General features: G+C 36.3%; 1 protein-coding gene across 1 annotated transcript in view; it reads left to right on the plus strand.

Annotated features, from left to right (window-relative positions):
- Window positions 1-19,361, plus strand: part of LOC128136656 (uncharacterized) — a 45,027-nt gene that overhangs the window by 433 nt on the left and 25,233 nt on the right. Inside the window, exons 2-6 of the mRNA XM_052776577.1 lie at window positions 827-909; window positions 8,213-8,304; window positions 9,325-11,784; window positions 14,314-14,496; window positions 18,563-18,730. Of these exons, the coding sequence (XP_052632537.1) occupies window positions 8,247-8,304; window positions 9,325-11,784; window positions 14,314-14,496; window positions 18,563-18,730 (2,869 nt within the window). The 5' untranslated portion in view covers window positions 827-909; window positions 8,213-8,246. The remainder of the gene's footprint in view (window positions 1-826; window positions 910-8,212; window positions 8,305-9,324; window positions 11,785-14,313; window positions 14,497-18,562; window positions 18,731-19,361) is intronic.

Genomic DNA, 19,361 nt, shown 5'->3' on the forward strand with positions numbered 1-19,361 from the left:
GTAGATACAGTTTAAAGAATTTCAATTATAGTTCAGTGTTTAGTTTTCTGAATAAATAATGATAGTTTCCTAAATAGAAGGGATTTTTCACATGGATTTTTGACTGTGAGTAAGTAAGAATGTTTTCCTAAATTATAAGGATTTCTGAGATGGATTTTTGATTCCTAAGACTACCTATCATCTTATTTTAGCATATAGGGACTTAAAGTTGTAGTAGTGTATAATTGTAGAAGTGAAAGCCTACCTGAATGAACTTCAGTTTGTTATTTGTATTGTCTTTCTGCAACTAATATTTCAGATATGGAATGTGAGGAATGCTACAATAAGATTACAGGATTATTAATCAAGAAGGAATATTACATATTGTTGAGTAGAGAACCTTACAAACTCAGTTTGCAGCACTTAAATAAGCCTGGATAGTAGGTTTTTTCTCCAACCATTTCATCATCCTGTATAATAAACCACCTTTGGTAAAATACTTTCTTATTTCTCTGTAAGGAAAGAGACATTCTAACACTGGAGCTTTCCCAGTTCAGTGAAGAAACATAGACATTTTCTCAAAACACCTGTTAAAACTAAAAAAGAGCCTATGAAATACTAAACATCCCAATTTTTGTCATTTGAAACCCAAATTACTCCTAATTTATGCATCTTCTGGAGGAAGTGACCCTGGAAACTGCATAGTCAGAAAATACAGTATCTAAGTTTCCCTATTTTAGATGCTGGAAATCAAATTATAGAAGCTAGGATACAGGGGTTTTGCCCTTATTGCATTCTATGAGAAATGAAGGATTTTTCTCACTTAATTGTAATTTATATTTTACAGTCACAGGCATTCTCAAAATAAAAGGCTACCTCATTTTCAAAGAAAATTAAAATAGTGTACAACTACTGTGCAAGTTTCTTCTGGTAAGCTGAGTTTCAAGTATAATCAAAGATTTTGGATTTACATTATTTCTATTACGATGGATGAACAAGTCTGAAGCTCAAAAAGTTTAATAATTTGGCTTGACAAAGAATTGTACTTCATTGACAGTAATATCTTTGATTATAGAAATTATATTTCATTATAGGAAATGGTCATGTGTTACAGTGAGGTTTCTACCAATTTCATGACCAATTGCCACGTCACATCTGAAGGGTATTTCACTTACCTGCTGTCATGTTTGATACTGACAAAGCATGAATTACGTGCCAAAACAGAAACAAATTAAAAGTGACTAAAATGCAAGATTGCACCCTAAATATCAGAATGACAAACTTACTGACAAGAAGAGGGCTAATCCAGCTAACATTCAAATTAGCAGTTTTTCCTTTGGTCTCTAAAACAGGAAGAGCAGAGGTCCAACAATGTAAACAGAAATGGCAATTCATGGGATCTTTTTTTAATATATTTTTGGAAGTTTTGCTGAAGACAAAATTATTTTATCCAGTGTAACACATATAATGCACAATAAAGTATGTTCTCTACGCCAGTTTTTTAAAATATGTTTTTACATACATGATAACTGCTAACACTGGAAAAATCTGATAAGATGTTGAAATATTTGTTATATAGTACTTGTGTTAAAATCATCACATGATCTCTGTATGGACCATTTAGAGCACAGAAGCTACCTACTGGTTCTCCATTTTGTTGCAGTGGAAAACAGTGCATACATTTAAATGAGGGTAGAAATGAAAAATGTTGATGCAGAAATGAAACACCTCCAGAATATGAAATCAATGCTTATCCTTATTAATACAGTATTTCTTTTTGTTGTGGCAAAAGCTCAAAATAATTAAACAGAAAGCAAGGTTAGCTGAGTAAGTACACAGAAGCTTTATAAGAAAATGAGTTTTATATATGGTTTTGCAGAATTTAAGAATTGAAAGCTGAACCTGTGACTTGACTTCTCCCTAAAAAGGCAGAAATGCTTGTGCATATACAGCCCATGATAGCTGAACTATTTTTTACAATGAAATTGCTGGCACTTGCATTCTCAGTTTTCAGTTAAAATAATCTTGAAAACATTTGACTGACTACTACTTTATTAGCCTTTTTTAAAACTAAAGTGAAGAGCAACCTCCCTGCAGGGACGTAACTTTAACGTAATGGCAAGAATAGCATACCCACTATTCCTTTAAAAATGATTGGTCAAAACCTATTTAACACTTTGTCTGGTGTCACTTGTTGCTTATGAAAGAGTGCAAAATAATGCAATATCTAATTACATGGGGTTTGGATTTCCTGAATATTCTCATTTATGGCATAAGTAATGTTCTTAGTTGCTTAGACAGTAACCTTCCTTGAGAATTGGAACTGCAGAAATGTTGACTGGTGTTAGCTATCTTTTCATGATCTGAAAAAGCAAGATCCTGATTTGGTGTGCTCGATAAAAGTCCCACAGCACATTTCATGAAACAAAATGGTTCATCACCGGGTCCTAGTACAATACCTGTTGCAGATTAATTTCACTTATCCATGTTTTCCTAAGTGTTTATTTGGGTGCACTATTCTCATAGCTAATTGGATACTGCTAGATAACTACCAAGTTACATTCGAATGGAAGCTGATTCTTTGCAGCCTTATAATTCATGTTTTAGTTAATTTGTAAAATGCTTTAGGGTCCTGTTACAGCCCCTGTAAATGGCTGCCTGCTTCGTTTGTTCCAGACATTTTGCAAAGAGGTTTTTAAAAACCAGTCTATTCTGGAAAATACATAGGCAAAACTATAAACAAATGAAAATAAGATACACACCAGCTGAGGCAGAGAGTAAGAAACACTACTAAGTCAGGCTTTTTTGATAACATCACTTTTCTGGCATGTCTTTGGCATAGAAGACATTCTTTGGCAACAGTACTGCAGAAATGGGTGTTCAGAAATTATTCAAATAAGTTAATAGTGGGAGCTTGATAAAGAGATTTGGGACATCTTTGTAAAAAAAGGCAAAAATGGAAGGTACTTGATTAAGACATACTTGAATGAGGAATATAAGAGGTAAATCAATGATGAGCCCCTTTTGCCTGCTTTCTGTATGGAACTACTAAGGCTTTTGTACACAACTCATTCTAGTGACATTGTCTCTGTTAAGAGTAAATTATCTGTGGGGCATCTGCCTCAATGCATAAAAGTTAATGCAGGTAATATGCCACAAAACAATCAGTAAGGAAAGTAAAAGGAAGAATTCACAAGGAAAAATCAAGCTTTAAGAATAATTTTATAGGAGGAAGAGAGGAACTAAGCCATGTGAGACTGGGACAAACATAGTTGGTAACTTCAGGAGCAAAGTCAAAGCAAAGATTAGTATGGAATAGAAGAATATTGCGAAATATGAGACACAATGGAAGTCAATGAGAACAAAATTCAGTGTAGTTAAGGTTATCTAGGGCAATGGAGACAAAAAGTAGGATTCTGTATCCAGAGGGAGGAAATTAATCAGAAGGGTGTGATGCAGTTGAAATGCAGAAGGAAAGAGCAGTAGAAGGCTCTTGTTTCAGAAAGGCTTGTTTGGGTATTTTGTGATACCATTCTTCTATAGTCTGTGAAAGGTATAGAATTCAGTGGGGAAGTATTCAGCTGCCACTGAATATATTTATAGCCATGCCTTCTACAACATAAGATACTGAAATTATAAGAAAGAGATTTACCATCTAAAGGGGCAATTAATACTGTCCTGAAAGAACATTAAATATTTTGCAAATATATTGTGTCACCACACCATTCCGATTCAACAATGTTAAATATTTTCTCCATATTTTCCTTTCCTTTTTTTAGTTTATCTTTTCTGCCAGTCTCATCATTACTGTATACATTCACTGAACATGCTTGTTCAGAAAACTTAACACACATGTTTTCACGTAAAATCTCCATTATATAAATATATAAAAGTAAAGTAACTCCTGTATTTTCAGTTTTACTTCCAACCAGCATTTTTTAAGGCAACTTTTCCTGCCTAACAAGATGATCTCAGAGGCATATGTCAGAAAAATATTTTGTTGCCTTTATTATCACAAAGCTTGTCATTACCTGCATTATCCTGAAAGAAATACTATTATGGATGTTGTTCACAGTGAAAATGAACACGTTCTAGACAGAGCTTTAACTGTATTTCTGGTGAAGATTGTTCTTTCACTCAAAACGAGGAAGTTATTATTCTAAGCTAACCCAAGCACTGCTGTCTGTAGAGAGAGTAACCTGTCACATAGAGCACTATGTCAGTGGATGTTGGCTTCCACCCAGTGAACTGCTGAGTGCCTCTATTCTCATCTAAGCTAATTGGGCTAGTGTTCATCTAGTGTCCAGCAGCGGACAGAATAGTCCCTAATGCAGGGCCTTACCCTGCAGTCCTGATGCATACAACTAATCCTTACTCAAGTCAATGGGTCTACTCATGTGACTAGGATTGAAGATGATGAGATTCCTAATTCTTTTAGCACATCTCAGCTGTAGGACCAGCAAAGCAAGAATAGACAAAGACAATGCAAGGAAAGCATGCACAGAAAAGATGATTGAAAAGCAAAGAACTGGTGCCTCTTCTGATGTGGTAAACATTAGAGGAGAAAGCATAAATTAACATACAGAAATGTAGTAGCAACAACATAACTATTTGCATCATAAAGGTTCTTTCCAATGTTTACTTGAAAATTACTTTAAGATATCAACAATTTAAAATACTGCATGTACGATTAAAATCAATAGTATATAAATATGAAAATTAACATCTGAGAGATAGTCGTCTTAATCACAAATGAACAGTGCAAACAATCATTCTAAATTATAGTTTTAACCTACTTACTACCAATTACAGAAATAACTGAAAAAAAATCAAAACAAAACAGCTTAATCATCCTGTTCACCTAGGTCTTACGTCTCATCTTTGACCACATAGCAAAATCTGTAATCCTACCACTATGAGCAACTTTGACCCATTGCTATCTCTACTGATAGTTTCACACTGCGCACTCAGATTGTTAAGTTTCAGAAGACAGTAGATCTTTTCCCACAATCCCAGCATGCAGAGAACCACCACTATCTGCCTTCAGTACTTTCAGATTTCCCCATGCCACTAAATGTTATTTGAATAGTAGTACAACTAGTGACCATCCCAGACCTAGAATTCATTCTGCAAAGTCATATGATACTTTGCCATGACAAAGCCTGGCAAAAACATACATTACAACTGTGAGGAGAATATGAAATGAATATGATTTTTAGTTGAATTGATCCACAATACTGTCTGTCTCAATATTTCAGCATCCTTCTTGCAGTGTTTCCTCTTTTTGGTATTGTCCAATGTTCTTTTCACTTTTTCTACTTCTCTATCCATCTTGAACCATGCTAACCTTATCACCAAAGCCATCAGAATTCAAATCAACTGCTGATTACAGTCATGCCTATTATTCTTCCCTAAAAAAAGGTCTTAAACACTACATACTAAATATATTCCTGGCCTGTAAGCATTCAGTAAAATTCAGATTTTCACCAGATAATACAGATTTTCTTCGTTAAAGAGTAATCTGTAGTGCATACAGCTGTACAATTAACTGTCAAATGTAAAGAGAGACTAGAGTAAAACAGGCAGCTGTTCTTGATCTGCAAATAATTTTTAAAAGCATTTTAGCAATGAAGCTTAGCAATCACATTTCCTATATTGAGATTAACCATTTTGTTACTGACCACAGGATAGGGAAAAAAACACGAAAGTGGAATTCCTGGGGAAGGACAAAAAATAGTTTAACAAAGGAAAGTATTTTGGAAAGACAACCATGAAGGTCAAGAAGGGGAAGGGGAAGGAGAAGGGGAAGAGGAAGGGCAAGGAGAAGGGGAAGGGGAAGGAACAGAGTGTGTAGCATCTTCCTTAGGTTGAACGGAGAGAACTCCTAGAAGTAAAAATATTTTCTCAATTACAATTTAATGAAATATAACTGAAAGCTCAAGGATCACAATCAGATTATGGAGCTCTGTTAGGCTGTTGTTCCTATTGTCATAAATATATGCACCAATCTGCAGATCTTACATAAGACACCTCTAAGTATGATTTTTATGCTCTTAACATACTTGCATATGTAACTCTGTACAAGAATATTGATGTTTATCTGAAACTGATAGGCACTGTCTCATATCCAAAACTACAGATAAATATCTGTGTCCTTTAAAGCCTTGTATTTGGCTTTAAGATCATTCTTCCCACTGAAAACAGAGCTCAGCTGGCAGGTTTGGCTGTCTGTCAAGCTCTGCCTAAAGACACCTGGAAAAAACAGAGGGGTATAGTTTCATCATGAAAATTGACAATGTAAACATTTCAAAGTGTCTGCTGTGAAATAAATACAAAACTTTCTCAGTCTCTCTAGAGTGTCTTCCAAAAAGGCAGGGAAAAATGTCCATGAAAGTGGAATTCCTGGGGAACAACAAAAAATAGTCATCTAGTGCATTTTTGCAGCCAACTAATGAATGTGTTAGTGCACTGGCATATTCAGTCATTTAGCCTCACACAAAATTTAAAAGTTTTCAGAAATAGAAGTCAATGGCTGTGTCTTGAAATCCCAGTTGTTTGGCTAGCTACATATCACTGCATACAATGACATGTAACATGAGTCTTACAATGTCAATACAATGATTTAAAAAGCTTTATCCTAATCCTCATTTTTATAGCAAAATCCATACATCCCCTTTACACCAGGTAAGTTTGCAGCGTGCAAAATTCACTCATGCTTTTTCCACAATGACTTATTTGATGTACTGATGAACTATCATCTAAAGATATTATGACTAATAACACTTGCAGTCAGTTGATTTTTCCCAACATAACTCTACTGATTTTCAAGACTATCCCAATGCTGTATTAGCAGTTCAAATACTTCTAATTTCAAACAATGTGAATTATCCATTCCAAGGTCATTTAGAATACAATAGAAAATCTTTGGATTAAATAACAGAAGCAAATCCTAAGACATTGACTTATTTTGGAAAGTTGACTATTTCCATTATATTTCAATACTGTAAAAAAAAAAATATAAAAATAAAAAAAGTTGTAAGTTTGGGTCTATTTTCCAAGCAAATATCAATCCCAGAAAATGCTACCAATTCTATTTGGTTTAATAGCCTCTACATAGTAACCCTGCTGCATAGGATACAGACCTCTTCCATTACTACCATGCCTTCAGTCAGCATTCAGCCCCATTGCACAACAGGAATGATAGATGACTTCCAGATTTTAGCTATTCTTCTCAGTTCAATATAAATTTAAGGTCTCACTTCAGTGATCAACTGCAAAAAAATGACTAACTAAACATGGATGCAAAGCTCAGCTCCTAGTTGAGGGTCTAGGGATTCTTCATTTGTCTCAAATTATTAAAGTACACAAATAGTAGCATCCATAATGTTTCCCTTAGGCTGAGCCTTCTTTGATACCATATTTCTTAAGGCCTGTTAAATTCAGACAGTGAAATTTCCCACAGGCCTGTGGAGAAACACAGATAAACATTTTAATTTTTATTTTCTTGATTTTGTGAAAAGAATAATATTTAAAAATTAATTATGAGAGGTATTCCACTGCCATTTAACTTTGAGTGGAGTAAGTCTTCAATACTAAGCCAGCATTAACACTTAATCTTACATTTAATAAGTTTCCCTATGAGGCAAAAAAATTGTATAAGACAATTTTCTTCTTCCCACAAACAAATGCAAGGGGCAACCCAAACTGTAAGATGCAGATAGGTCAGTTTGCTCTGTATGCAGCTCAGTTATGTACTTAGTCCTAGCTAAGGCCTTTTATTCTCTTATACTAGGTCTGAATTTTTCCTCAAGAGAAAAAACAATGATTATTAAGTATTTCATTATGTATATAAATAAGATTGAATTAAAAATTAATGCTTCAAACAAAATATTAATCTCTAAAAATCAGAATCAGATAAAATCATAGGCTGGAAAAGGTCAGCCACTGCCCAAATCTACCACAGACTTCAAAGAGTATTGGTTCAGGCCCCATAGCTGAGATCATCAGACCTTGTTTTTAAGCTAGTATTTGGAAACCTTCGAAAATTTGGTCCCAAATAACCAAGAGAAGAAAATAGATGCATTAGTACATGCTCTAGCTCTTTTCTATTTTTCGTTATCATCAGCCAGTTCTTACACAGGAGAAAAGCCGAGTTAGAGAGCCTGAGAGAGTTAGAGAGCAAAAGGATTCCAGAGAAACTTTCTCATTATCCAATGTTTTCCCTCCTGCACAGAAGACTGGAACCCAGATGCCCTCAGTTCTTAGAAATGAGTAGAAAAAGAAGAAAAAGCTGCAAGGGCAGAAAGAGCTTTGATTCCAGAGAATGTAAGTTTACAGAAATGTTTAATTTGAAGTAAAACCCTCAGAATCATAGGTGGTTATTCTCCATTTACTCATCAAGACAGAAATCCATCTTTGTGCTCAAAGCCATTTGTCAAATTGGAAATATTTATACTCAAGTGTGCGTATGTACAGGTAATGTCTTGATGAGGATAGTTGTTCTGTTTTAGTTGAGCTGCTACCCTAGCTATTTCTGGCAAAGTCTTTCCAAAGATGTTGATGTTTAATTATCTCAAATTTTCAGTATTCTTGCTGTAAATTTCCCAATGTTGTGTAAGTTTAACAACTTGTTCTAATCCTACTTAGGTAGATGTCACTGTAAACTGTTAGCCTCTAATGCACATAGCCTATTCTAAAAAAAGCCCAAGCAGGACAGCATGTAATTGTATGAATGCTGTGAAACCTTGCCTAGTACAGCTCCTGCCAGGGAAGAGTATTTTCTTCTGCTTCAAACAGGGAGCTGTGGCTCACACCTCCTGGCAACGTGCCACTGATCTGCTGTGTGATTGCAACAATATTCATTAATCCCTTTGTTTGCTCATCTGTAAAAGGATTATGAAGTCAAGTTCCATGTAATCTACCCCAAACTGCAAACATGCAATGAGATATTGATTGTCCCAGTGTGTTCACAGGAATGAAGTAAATACTGAGAGGAGTAATGGAAGTAAAAAGGGTAGACCTTTCTATAAGCAAATAGAATACCTTATCCCCTAACAATTGTAAAATTTTCTGAGAAAAAAGAAGTGTTAATATATTAATGTCCTCCATTCAGAGTGAGTTAACATGGCCTACCCTGTTTATCTGACTTCAAATTCCTTATCAGATAATTAAGACAAAAGAAGTTACTATTGAAATGAAAAAAATAATGTTTTGGAAAATATACTACACCTTAAAGATAGTATAGGCATTTTCTATGAAAAGTGATTCAAAGATAATCATACATTTGTGATACTGCTTACCAAATCATGGGAAAAATTATTTTTTCTTTTTTTTACCTTAACTTAGATGAACAATTGTCACCTATTTGTAAATGCCAGCAAAATGTAGGAAGCCTTGAAAATAAAGCAGATGAGGCTCTGGCTCACTTCACTGAGCCAGTGGATGTAAAGGGTACTGAAGAAGATGGAAAAAATCATGAAAACCAGAATCAGAGTAGCTTAGATCCATCTGAAGATAGAGACCTTGATAACATATCAGACAGCGAAAAAGAAGGAAAGAAGGAAAAGAACTTCCCTCCTCAGATGTTCTCTCCTCAGCAAGATGAAATCCTAGCAACAGTAACTTTTGGTGAATCAGAAGGCTCATCCACAGGAAAAATTACACTATGGGGCAAGCCAGACTCTGCAGAGTCCATTAGCTTGGCTACTGGAAAAATTACTGCAGAAGTAAAATACGGTTCTTTTAATGTGAAAGTAGAAATTAAGAACGTTTTGCTGTTTGATTCTGGAACAAACATTGTAGCTGAAAAAAGGAAAAGTTCAAAGAACAATAAACATTTTCATGAAAGACAATACCAGAAAAACCAGTGTTCAAAATGTTCAGAGTACCAGTGTCCTTCAACTGACCATTCAGCAGAACATAATGGGAAATATAAGGGATCCTCTAAAGGTAAAATTCAAACTGCCATCAACAAAAATGCCTCCCTGAAAATGAACATTGAAGCAAAGGATATTAAAGTGGAATATACCAGCAGAAAGAAAAATCTAAAGATTAACATCAAACCTGGTGAACAGGCACAGAGCAAAACCTGCAACAGGGAACATGAAGATACGTATTGGAGTGAAACAGGTTATTCTGTAACAGGGGCACCTTGCAATACAGATTGTGAGTCATCTTTTAGATTTCATGAAAAGGTAGACTATACATTCCCAGGTGGATGTACACTTCTCCCTCCACCTAAAGAATTTGCTGACTGTGACAAAATGAATTTGGATACAATTGCAGAGGGTGTATCTTTGTACCCTGTTAATGTCAGAAAGGAATCTGACAGCCTCTCTACAGCCTTGAGAATTTTCGGGGAAGAAAATTATTTCTGTAACCATAGCAAAATGGACAATGAAGACCACACCAATGAAAAGGAAGATTTTTCAAAAGATAAAATACTTTTCTCAAAAATAAATAGTACAAATTGTCTTGTAGCTAGTAATACCTTGAATAACCCAAATGCTGGGAAAGAGCTTATCAGTAAGAACAATGTATTAGGTCAAGAAAGAAATAACTGTGACAAATGCAGAGAAACAGGGCAAAAACCAGCAAGAAGAAAGTCTTTCCCAGATACTACCATTGTTGTACCATCACCAGTTCACCCTAGAAGGGATTCTGGCTTTTATTCATTGCCATCCTTAAAAGTATTGCCCAAGGAGACCAAAGCAGATGTCTATAACAGGAACTCACATGTTCATACGAGCTATACAGAACTTTGTAAGTGTTCTGACTTGACCTCCTCACTGAGAAGTTTGAGAGGTCTTAAGTCTTCATATCAGTATGCTTTCACATCATTCGATCATAATATTACCATTTATCCATCTGAGCCTGAAGAAAATCTAGATGACACTTGTTTACTGAATGACTATGCAGACTATGTGGGGCAAAGTGAAGAAACAGAAGAAACATTAATGGAGAGTCTTCGTTCCAATGGTACTATTAATGAGAAAAAAGAAAATGGGCATGAGGAGCCTCTGAGAAACATAGCCATATGGGAGGAAGACTCTGAGTCTACCAAAGGTGCTTTAGGTGAAAGGACACCAGAGTACAACCATCCAGAAAAGCATGTTGAATTACAGAACCCTACATGTCCTAGAAGCCCTTCAGGTGAACTTATTGATGACAAGGAAAGTACTAATTATGCATCTACAGAAAGCGCTCCAAAACAACTTTCACCTTTACAGCAAAATGTTCACCTAACCCCTGCAGAGCCTGAGGTAATAAAGAAAAGGAGAGGGTCAGTAATGACTGTGATAACTGGAGAACTAGAACGAAGACTCATCCAAGGTGACACTAAATTGATGCCTGATTCTTTCAGCTCTGGGGTAAGAAAAGAGCCTAAACTTCCCTGTAGTATACAAGAAAAATCCTTGCTGTCATCCTTGCTGTTAGATCCTGAGGATCATGACATAAATAATGAATCTGAAAGCTTTTCTGAGATACAAGACATAGCTGGGAATATCCTTGTTGAATCCGATTGCTGTAATGATTCAGCAGAGGCTGCCATATTATCTACCTCTTCACCATATACAGAAATGAGAGAGAATTTCACAGAACATTCAAATATCAAGGAAAGACCAGAGAACTTTTGCTGTAAACAGTCAACTGATGATAGCTTAAGGAGAGAGCCTGGAGAACATCAACTACCTCAGTTAGCCAAATCCAGCTCCGATGATCTTGAGAAAAGGATTGAAATAGAAGAAGATTTTCACCAGAATGCAGATATCCCCCCATCATCAGTAAAACAGATTTGTCAGAAAGGTAGGTATTATAAGACTTTTGGAGTTAACATCACTTACGCACCTTTTGCGTACATGGTTTAGTGCTTTGGTGACATCTTTTTGGGGAAAATGGAAGTATATTATAACTTTACAAAGAGATGATGTTGCTAAGCAGGGCCATCTGGTTATAATATGCAGTTATTGTGTTGAGGGTCCTAGGAGCCATCTTGTAGAGCCAGGTAACTTAAATTAAAAAAAAAAAAAAGAAGAAAATTTGAATGCAACTTTGTTCAAGAAGGGAGTTTCCTACATTAAACAGTCAACTCATCCTATACATCTAGTGAGAGAAGCAAACACCAAACCAGGAAGGGTTTGTTTGCAGTTGCCATGTGGCATGAACTCAGAGCTCTAGTTGGTGTTTAAAACCACATAAATCTGTTTTCGGAATCCATGTGAGCTAAGGAAATAATGAATTCTAAGTACATCTCAGTCTTAATTCTGGCTGAGCCTTTACATGTCATGGAATAACCACAGTAGATCATTCAACCTTCTTTTCTCCTCTCTTTATGTAGTTAAGAAAACTGCATATGAAAAAGAACTATTTTTTATAGCTAATCTTTTACAAAATTTCTTGTCTTCCCTTCTGTAATCCATCTACCCATATTCATAACTGGTCATTTAAAAGGACTGTTTTCAATCATAAAAATGTAAAGCCATACTGGGACACTGCACACTACAATGTAAGCTTTTTACATTGTGAGTATGTACACACACATATGTCTGTGTGTGTTTTTGAAATATCACTCCAAATACTTTAATTTTAATTTTAATTTTTTAATATTAATCAAATCATATGCAAATATAACTCTGATCATGCTCTTCAGAAAGAATGTTCCAGCAGGTTTGGAGGTTAGGAGTTTTATACTATTGAAAAATACATACTTTCTTATCATGGGAAAATATCTTCACGAATCTTAGTAAAAAGCATCAGAAAGTTTTTAATAATCTTTCTAGCTCACAATATCTGTAGAAAATACTGGTATGTCCTCCAAGGTTGTCTTGTTTGGCATGGGTAATGGAAATTTCAAAAATACCTGAAGTCTATATAGACTATATTGATACACTATATAGGTAGATATTGCTATATAGATCAATATCTAAAATACTAAAATAAATAGAGAATTAATTAAATGGAAATCTCTTTAGAACAAGGTATAGAAAGAAGACATGGAAGGAAGCCTGTGTGCTCAAAAACCTTGAGTTCTCATACATTAGACCTCAGTGGTTAAACACACAGCACAGAAGTAAGGTGCAGCTATTCCTTGCATTTTTGTTTTATTCTCTCTTCCCTTTTGCCCCTTGCTAATAATCGTCTATGTGTGTTCTTTCTCTTACCTGTCACTTCACCTGGTCTGTAACTTTGGTCGTCTTGGTCTATGGTTGTATTTTGATTTTCCATCTGTGTTATTCTCAGCAACTCTGTGGAGGTCCTACCTTAAATGAGTAAATGTGTACATCCAGAAAGAAGTATAAGCATTTAAAGTTTTAAGACTCATTAATATGAATCAAAGTCCACTTGTAATGTGGGAATACCAACCTACTTAGTCAAAACATTGGGCACAAGGGGCAATATGGGACTTCCTGTGCCTGGTAATTCAGTGATGCTGGAAAGGAAACATGGCATTTTTCAACAAAGAGTGAGACCATCTAGAATAGAGGAGAAAAACAGATGCAAATGTTGTAAACAAGATGGAGGAGAGGAGTCCATGCAAGCTAAAATTCTGCTGGTGTTGTGGGAACTTAATTATTATCAGAGGGACAAGGACTCATGCAAAGGGCACTACAAGGGAGCTACAAGAGATCAGTTTCCTGAGTCTCAGCCATAGTCAGCTGCCCTGGAAAAGGGGCTCAGTGACACAGGTGTGTGATGGAGATCTGACTGAAGTCAGAAAGAGGCTATCGAGCCAACAGAGCACTTGCACAATCTTCTAGGGAGCCTGTTGAGGCTGAGCTCACTTTCTCCCTATCTGCCGTTGCCAGTGGGTACAGTTGCATTTTCAGAATGGAATCGAATACCATCTGTTTTCCAATTGTTGTTTTAGCTGAAATAGTAATACAACGAATAAATCTATATTGCCTTACCTAGAAAGAAACCTAATGTAGAAAGGTATATCCTCCTTTTATCTGCATATGTGGCTTGCAAGATTTTTAATGTTTAAATAGCACTTTATGTATTTACATACTGACCACTTCAAAAATGTGTGAGCACTTGTAAATAAAATCCATGCGCAATTTATGTTTCTGCATAAAAATGGTGCTATACAAATAGCTATGTAGATATTTAACTACAGATACAACTACCGCAAGGTAACCACATGTACTCTTCTCTGCATGAAGACCTCGATTAATCTAAAAGATATACTTTATCAATATTTTCAGTATTATTTGGTATTTTCATTTCTGTGTTTGGTTACTTTATTCTTGTATTTAGAATGTGGAAATTTTAAACACTATAATTGCTTAAGTTGCCTTACACATTCCTCACAAATAATGTCTGGTTATAATTTAGACTTGAAATCAGAAATGAATAAAACCAGAAAGCTACCTTTGATGAAAGACACCAGAGCAAGCGATAGTTCCCAAGAAGAAACAATAGACCAGTGGGCCTGGAGACGGAAACAGTTCAAAGACAGCAAAAAATGCAGTTCAACTGGAGGGAGCTCCATAAACAGCACAATCACTGAGGGATCAAGTGAGTACTTTAGTCTTATGACTGTATTCTTTCTCCTTCATGTGAAAGACATTCTGACAGGGTTTTCAGCTAAGGAAATTGATCTTCAGTTCATAACCTGAGTCTCTGTCTCAGTCATTATCATGAGCAAGCATATTTTGTTCAAGTGAACTCTTCCTCACTATAGGATTTAGTATCCTCTCTCCTTCATATAACCAAGCGAACAATCTAACTGAAAAAAAGTTGATTGTACCATCCTTGTCCATACACAATTAATGTTAAGACAAACTCTAGGCACAAAAAAACCAGGTAGGTAATCACTTACAGCAGCAGCATTGCGGGTGTAACAAAAATCATAATCCTGAAGCTTACTTTGCCTATGTAAAAGCTATGGTGAGCTGGGAGTCCTTCTTGCCTCACTAAGATAACCACCCTCTCCACCTTTTATCTTCAGGTTCATTGCCTAGATTGTCCTTCACTGTCCCTCCAATTCCTGAAACAGTTAGTCCCGTAACTGTCTTGTTAAGAAATCTATCACCTCACCATATGCTTGGGCCTGTACCAAAGTTGAGCCTGTACCAGCTTAAATCACATGGGAAGGAATTTTAAAGATGAACTGCTTAATGAATTTACATTTCATGCAGATGGAGTCCCCAGGCAAGGATTGCGTAGTCTAGGAGAGAACATATGTGGTACTTCTTACTTCACACCGCCTTTGCCTCCTGTTTTGCTATTTTAGTAATGTAAGAAGTTCTTTGTACAGATGAAGAAATGTGGACTTCCCTGTGGAAATATTTTTTGCTTTAATGGTTACTTTTAGTGAAGGAAGTTTTATTTGTAGATGTATAACCTCCTCTTTGAAGAAGGTTAAATGCAAACCTACTGAAGCTATAAGACTTCAGTGCAAGTCCAATACAAGATAAACTGTAAATATGTCCTATCCCCGCACTGAAGAGGTAAGTCCTACACCAGCAGAGCCTCAATTCACTCCCTAAACATAGGTGTCAGTTGCCAGCTGGGACACCAATAGAGTTCTGAGGTATGTGACCTACAGGGAACTCATGCCTTTTTGAAGCAGTAACTGGACAGCAAGTGAGATACCCTAAGGCATCTAATATGGTACTAGCCACCTATGTTTAGATAACTGAGTCAATCCCTAAGTTTTTAACGGCTGTTAACAAAGCAGCAGGGATGACTGACATTTCATGTGGAAAGGAAAAAGCTGTTTATGGGTAGCAGTTTCCATTCTTTGCCCCTAAAACAAATTCAAGTCTGCGGCAAGGAGAATAGAAAGTTACTGTGTCAAACTACCAGAGCTCAAAAGACCTATATATGAACCAAGTTAAACTGTTCATTGATTTCAACAATAATGTCTCTTGAATATAAAGCTGGACCATAAATTTTACTAGAACAAGCACACACAGTTTTCATAGAGAAAATATGAAGAAACAAACATACAAACAAACAAACAAAACCCCCCACCAAACCAAACAAGCATACCAAAAAAACCCCCAAAAGTTGCAAGAGCTAGAATAGCTTTCCCTGAGACAAAGGTTTTGGTAGCACATGATGTGAACCTCAAGTGGTCTCCAGAACAGGTGAGTGAGTAGACAATTCTGTCACAAATCCTAGTATCTAATCATTTTGGATAGTATGCTACAGGCCTGAGACTTCTGTCCCTTTTGCTTTGGTAGCTACGCTGTTCCCTAGTGATTGCAGACTTGAGACATCTCTAATCAATATTTGGAAGCAGCAGCTCCTTACATGCTTACTTCCAGCAGCTGAGAAGAACCTAAGTGCAGCTTGTTCCTGACACTCATAAACTGCTTAGTTTGACATCAGTGCCAAAAGCTCGAGGAGGGAAGAGATGAAAAGACATTCAAGAAATGTATTGGCATAACTCCATAGCACCAGCGTGGCAGCATTTATTTTTCTGGTTTTGCCTATTTATTAGTCACATTTTAAACTCTACTACAATTATAACAATTCAGGACTAAACTGGCAAAATACTGTGCTGTACGGTATTGGTTGGTGCTAGTCTAGGTTTTCTTAATTTATAAATTCATGGTAGCAAGCTAATATGTGCTTTAAACATATCAGCCTAGTAGTATTTATTTATTTGTTTATTTCTGTTTATTTACTGGTAGCTTTTTATACAGTTAATAATGCCATCTTTTTATACAGTTAATCTTGCCATCTCATACTTTCTGCATAATAAGGGAGAAGCCAGTGGATGTGGAGTATTTGTCTACATATACACAGTTAGGCAAACTGTCAAAGTGAAAAAAGACTGCCATTTAGATGTATTCAGGAAGTAACTTGCTGAACAAAATTAAATAAAGGTTAATTTTTAACTTTTCTGTTTTGAAACTGGAAATCATTCTGCATAATTGCCGCATCAAACAGGATAAACAAAGTAAACAGATCCTTTCTCCAGCTGCATTAATCTAGCTGCATTATACCAGGCATTTTGTATTGAAAGAAACACGATTTCTTTTTTCTTCTCAGATAACTTATACTAAAGCATTTTTTCAGTCTGTCTGTTAGCACAGTCACTGGTGGTCTATACTTTTATATACCTTTCACTACCCAGTTTTAGCTTTGAAGTTCCAGCTCCCAGTCTGCTTGGGAAGTTGTCATACTATTGCATAGCCTGTTTCTCCACAGTCAAACTGCTGTTTATAGCCTGCTTGTCACACAGCCAGCTGCCTGTTCTCCTATCTCCTTGTGAGCCTGAACATTACTGCTTTTTCCTTTAGCAGAGAATTAGAGCTCTCCTCTATCTTCATAATAAACTGTGTGACTTGGTTTGACCCAGTGGACTCATTGCAAGACATTGTGAATGCAAATTAATATCAAATATGAATCTGAAAATCCTCATGATAACACATACAACATCATACAAATATTCAACAGCCTAGGACAAGCTAGCAGTTCTGTATTTAAAAAAACAAACCAAAACAAAACAAAAATGAGAAAACCCCAACTATTCTTTCCTTACCTCTTTTTTAATAAAACTGAATACACACATCCGGAAGAGCTAAGATTAAGCAAACAGCAAATATGGTCATCATTACCTGAGCCATGCCAGTTACCTTTCAGCTTCTCTTTTGTCTTCCCATATGCACTGAACTCATATTAAATTTTGTCATGGTTTAACCCCAGCCAGCAACTAAGCACCACGCAGCCGCTCACTCACTTCCCCCCCACCCAGTGGGATGGGGGAGAAAATCGGGAAAAGAAGTAAAACTCCTGGGTTGAGATAAGAACAGTTTAATAGAACAGAAAGGAAGAAACTAATAATGATAATGATAGCACTAATAAAATGACAACAGTAATAATAAAAGGATTGGAATATACAAATGATGCACAGTGCAACTGTTCACCACCTGCTGATCAACACCCAGTTAATCCCCGAGTGGTGAATCCCTGCCCCCACCCTCCCCAGTTCCTATACTAGATGTGACGTCACATGGTATGGAATACACCGTTGGCCAGTTTGGGTCAGCTGCCCTGGCTGTGTCCTGTGCCAACTTCTTGTGCCCCTCCAGCTTTCTCACTGGCTGGGCTTGAGGAGCTGGAAAATCCTTGACTTTAGACTAAACACTACTGAGCAACAACTGAAACCATCAGTGTGTTATCAACATTCTTCTCATACTGAACTCAAAACATAGCACCATACCAGCTACTAGGAAGACAATTAACTCTATCCCAGCTGAAACCAGGACAAATTTCTAGAAAACTTGTTTGGTTTCCTAATCAAGTGGGCCGCATAAGAAAGCTTAACAATTGGCTAAAGCCAGACTTCTCTTAAAGAGGTGCAGTTCCTGTTTTGACCATTTGCATTAAGACTTCACTTGGCATTCAAGTTCAATATGCAATAGCATCCAATATTGTGATCTTATATTTGGACATCTTTGCAGACTGCCTATTTAACAGCAGTAAAATTGCAGAACTAAGTACATACATTACAAACAGTTCATTAAGAAGCTTGTGGCACTTATTCCATGCTGACTGGATGAGGTCTGTTATTCTTCATGCATTTTCCCTACTGACATTACTTTTACTTGTTTTATCCTCATGACAGTAAATTCAGAGGATGCTCGGTCAGTAGATCTGGGACTACATTCTGAAAATGAGGACAGAGGTTTTTACACAGAAAACTTTCATTCTGCTTCCTGGGTTTTCAGAGGAGATGATGTCTCTCCGGATAATAGTCCTAGATGTCTCAGCAAAAGGCCTAGACCAGTGGCAAGTAAGTTTGCTAAAGCAACAGGTAATAAATGTCATAAAACTGTATAATTTGGGGCACTCAGGATTCCAGGGGACCAACGTTTTGGAGAAGATGCTGGACACTTATGCTAAAGACAGGAAAAGAGCAACCCAAGAAAATAAATGGCTATAAAAAAAAATGTAAATAAGTAGTTCTTATTTAGCTACTGTCTTGCAAAATGTTGTAATTACTTGACAAAATTGATACTGGCAAAAAGTCATAATTAAACCTCATCTCTTGCTGCATGATAAGAGTAGAAGCAATGTAACTTCATAACTTCTTCAAGCATGGCAAAATCATAGAGAGCTATTTGTGGACATAAAGTATTATAATGGTCATAAGATCTGTTCTCCATCAAACTTTCAAACATTGTAGAACCAGAAAGAAAAAGATCAAGTTTGCTATGGGTGTGGAGGGTTGTTCTATGTGTAGTTTAAACCTTGTCATGCAAACAGATATAGTGAATAACTTTTGCAGGGGGATGGGAGGTTTTCCTTCACTTTTCAGATGTTAAGTTACTGAAAAGTAACACTGTTCAAAGAACTAAGACAAACTGAAACACTCCTGAAGCTTTCTAGGAGTTCTCTTTGCTGGAGTTCATAAATCATTCACA

The sequence above is a fragment of the Harpia harpyja genome, chromosome Z (genome assembly GCF_026419915.1).
Source record: "Harpia harpyja isolate bHarHar1 chromosome Z, bHarHar1 primary haplotype, whole genome shotgun sequence".
Taxonomy (NCBI): domain Eukaryota; kingdom Metazoa; phylum Chordata; class Aves; order Accipitriformes; family Accipitridae; genus Harpia; species Harpia harpyja.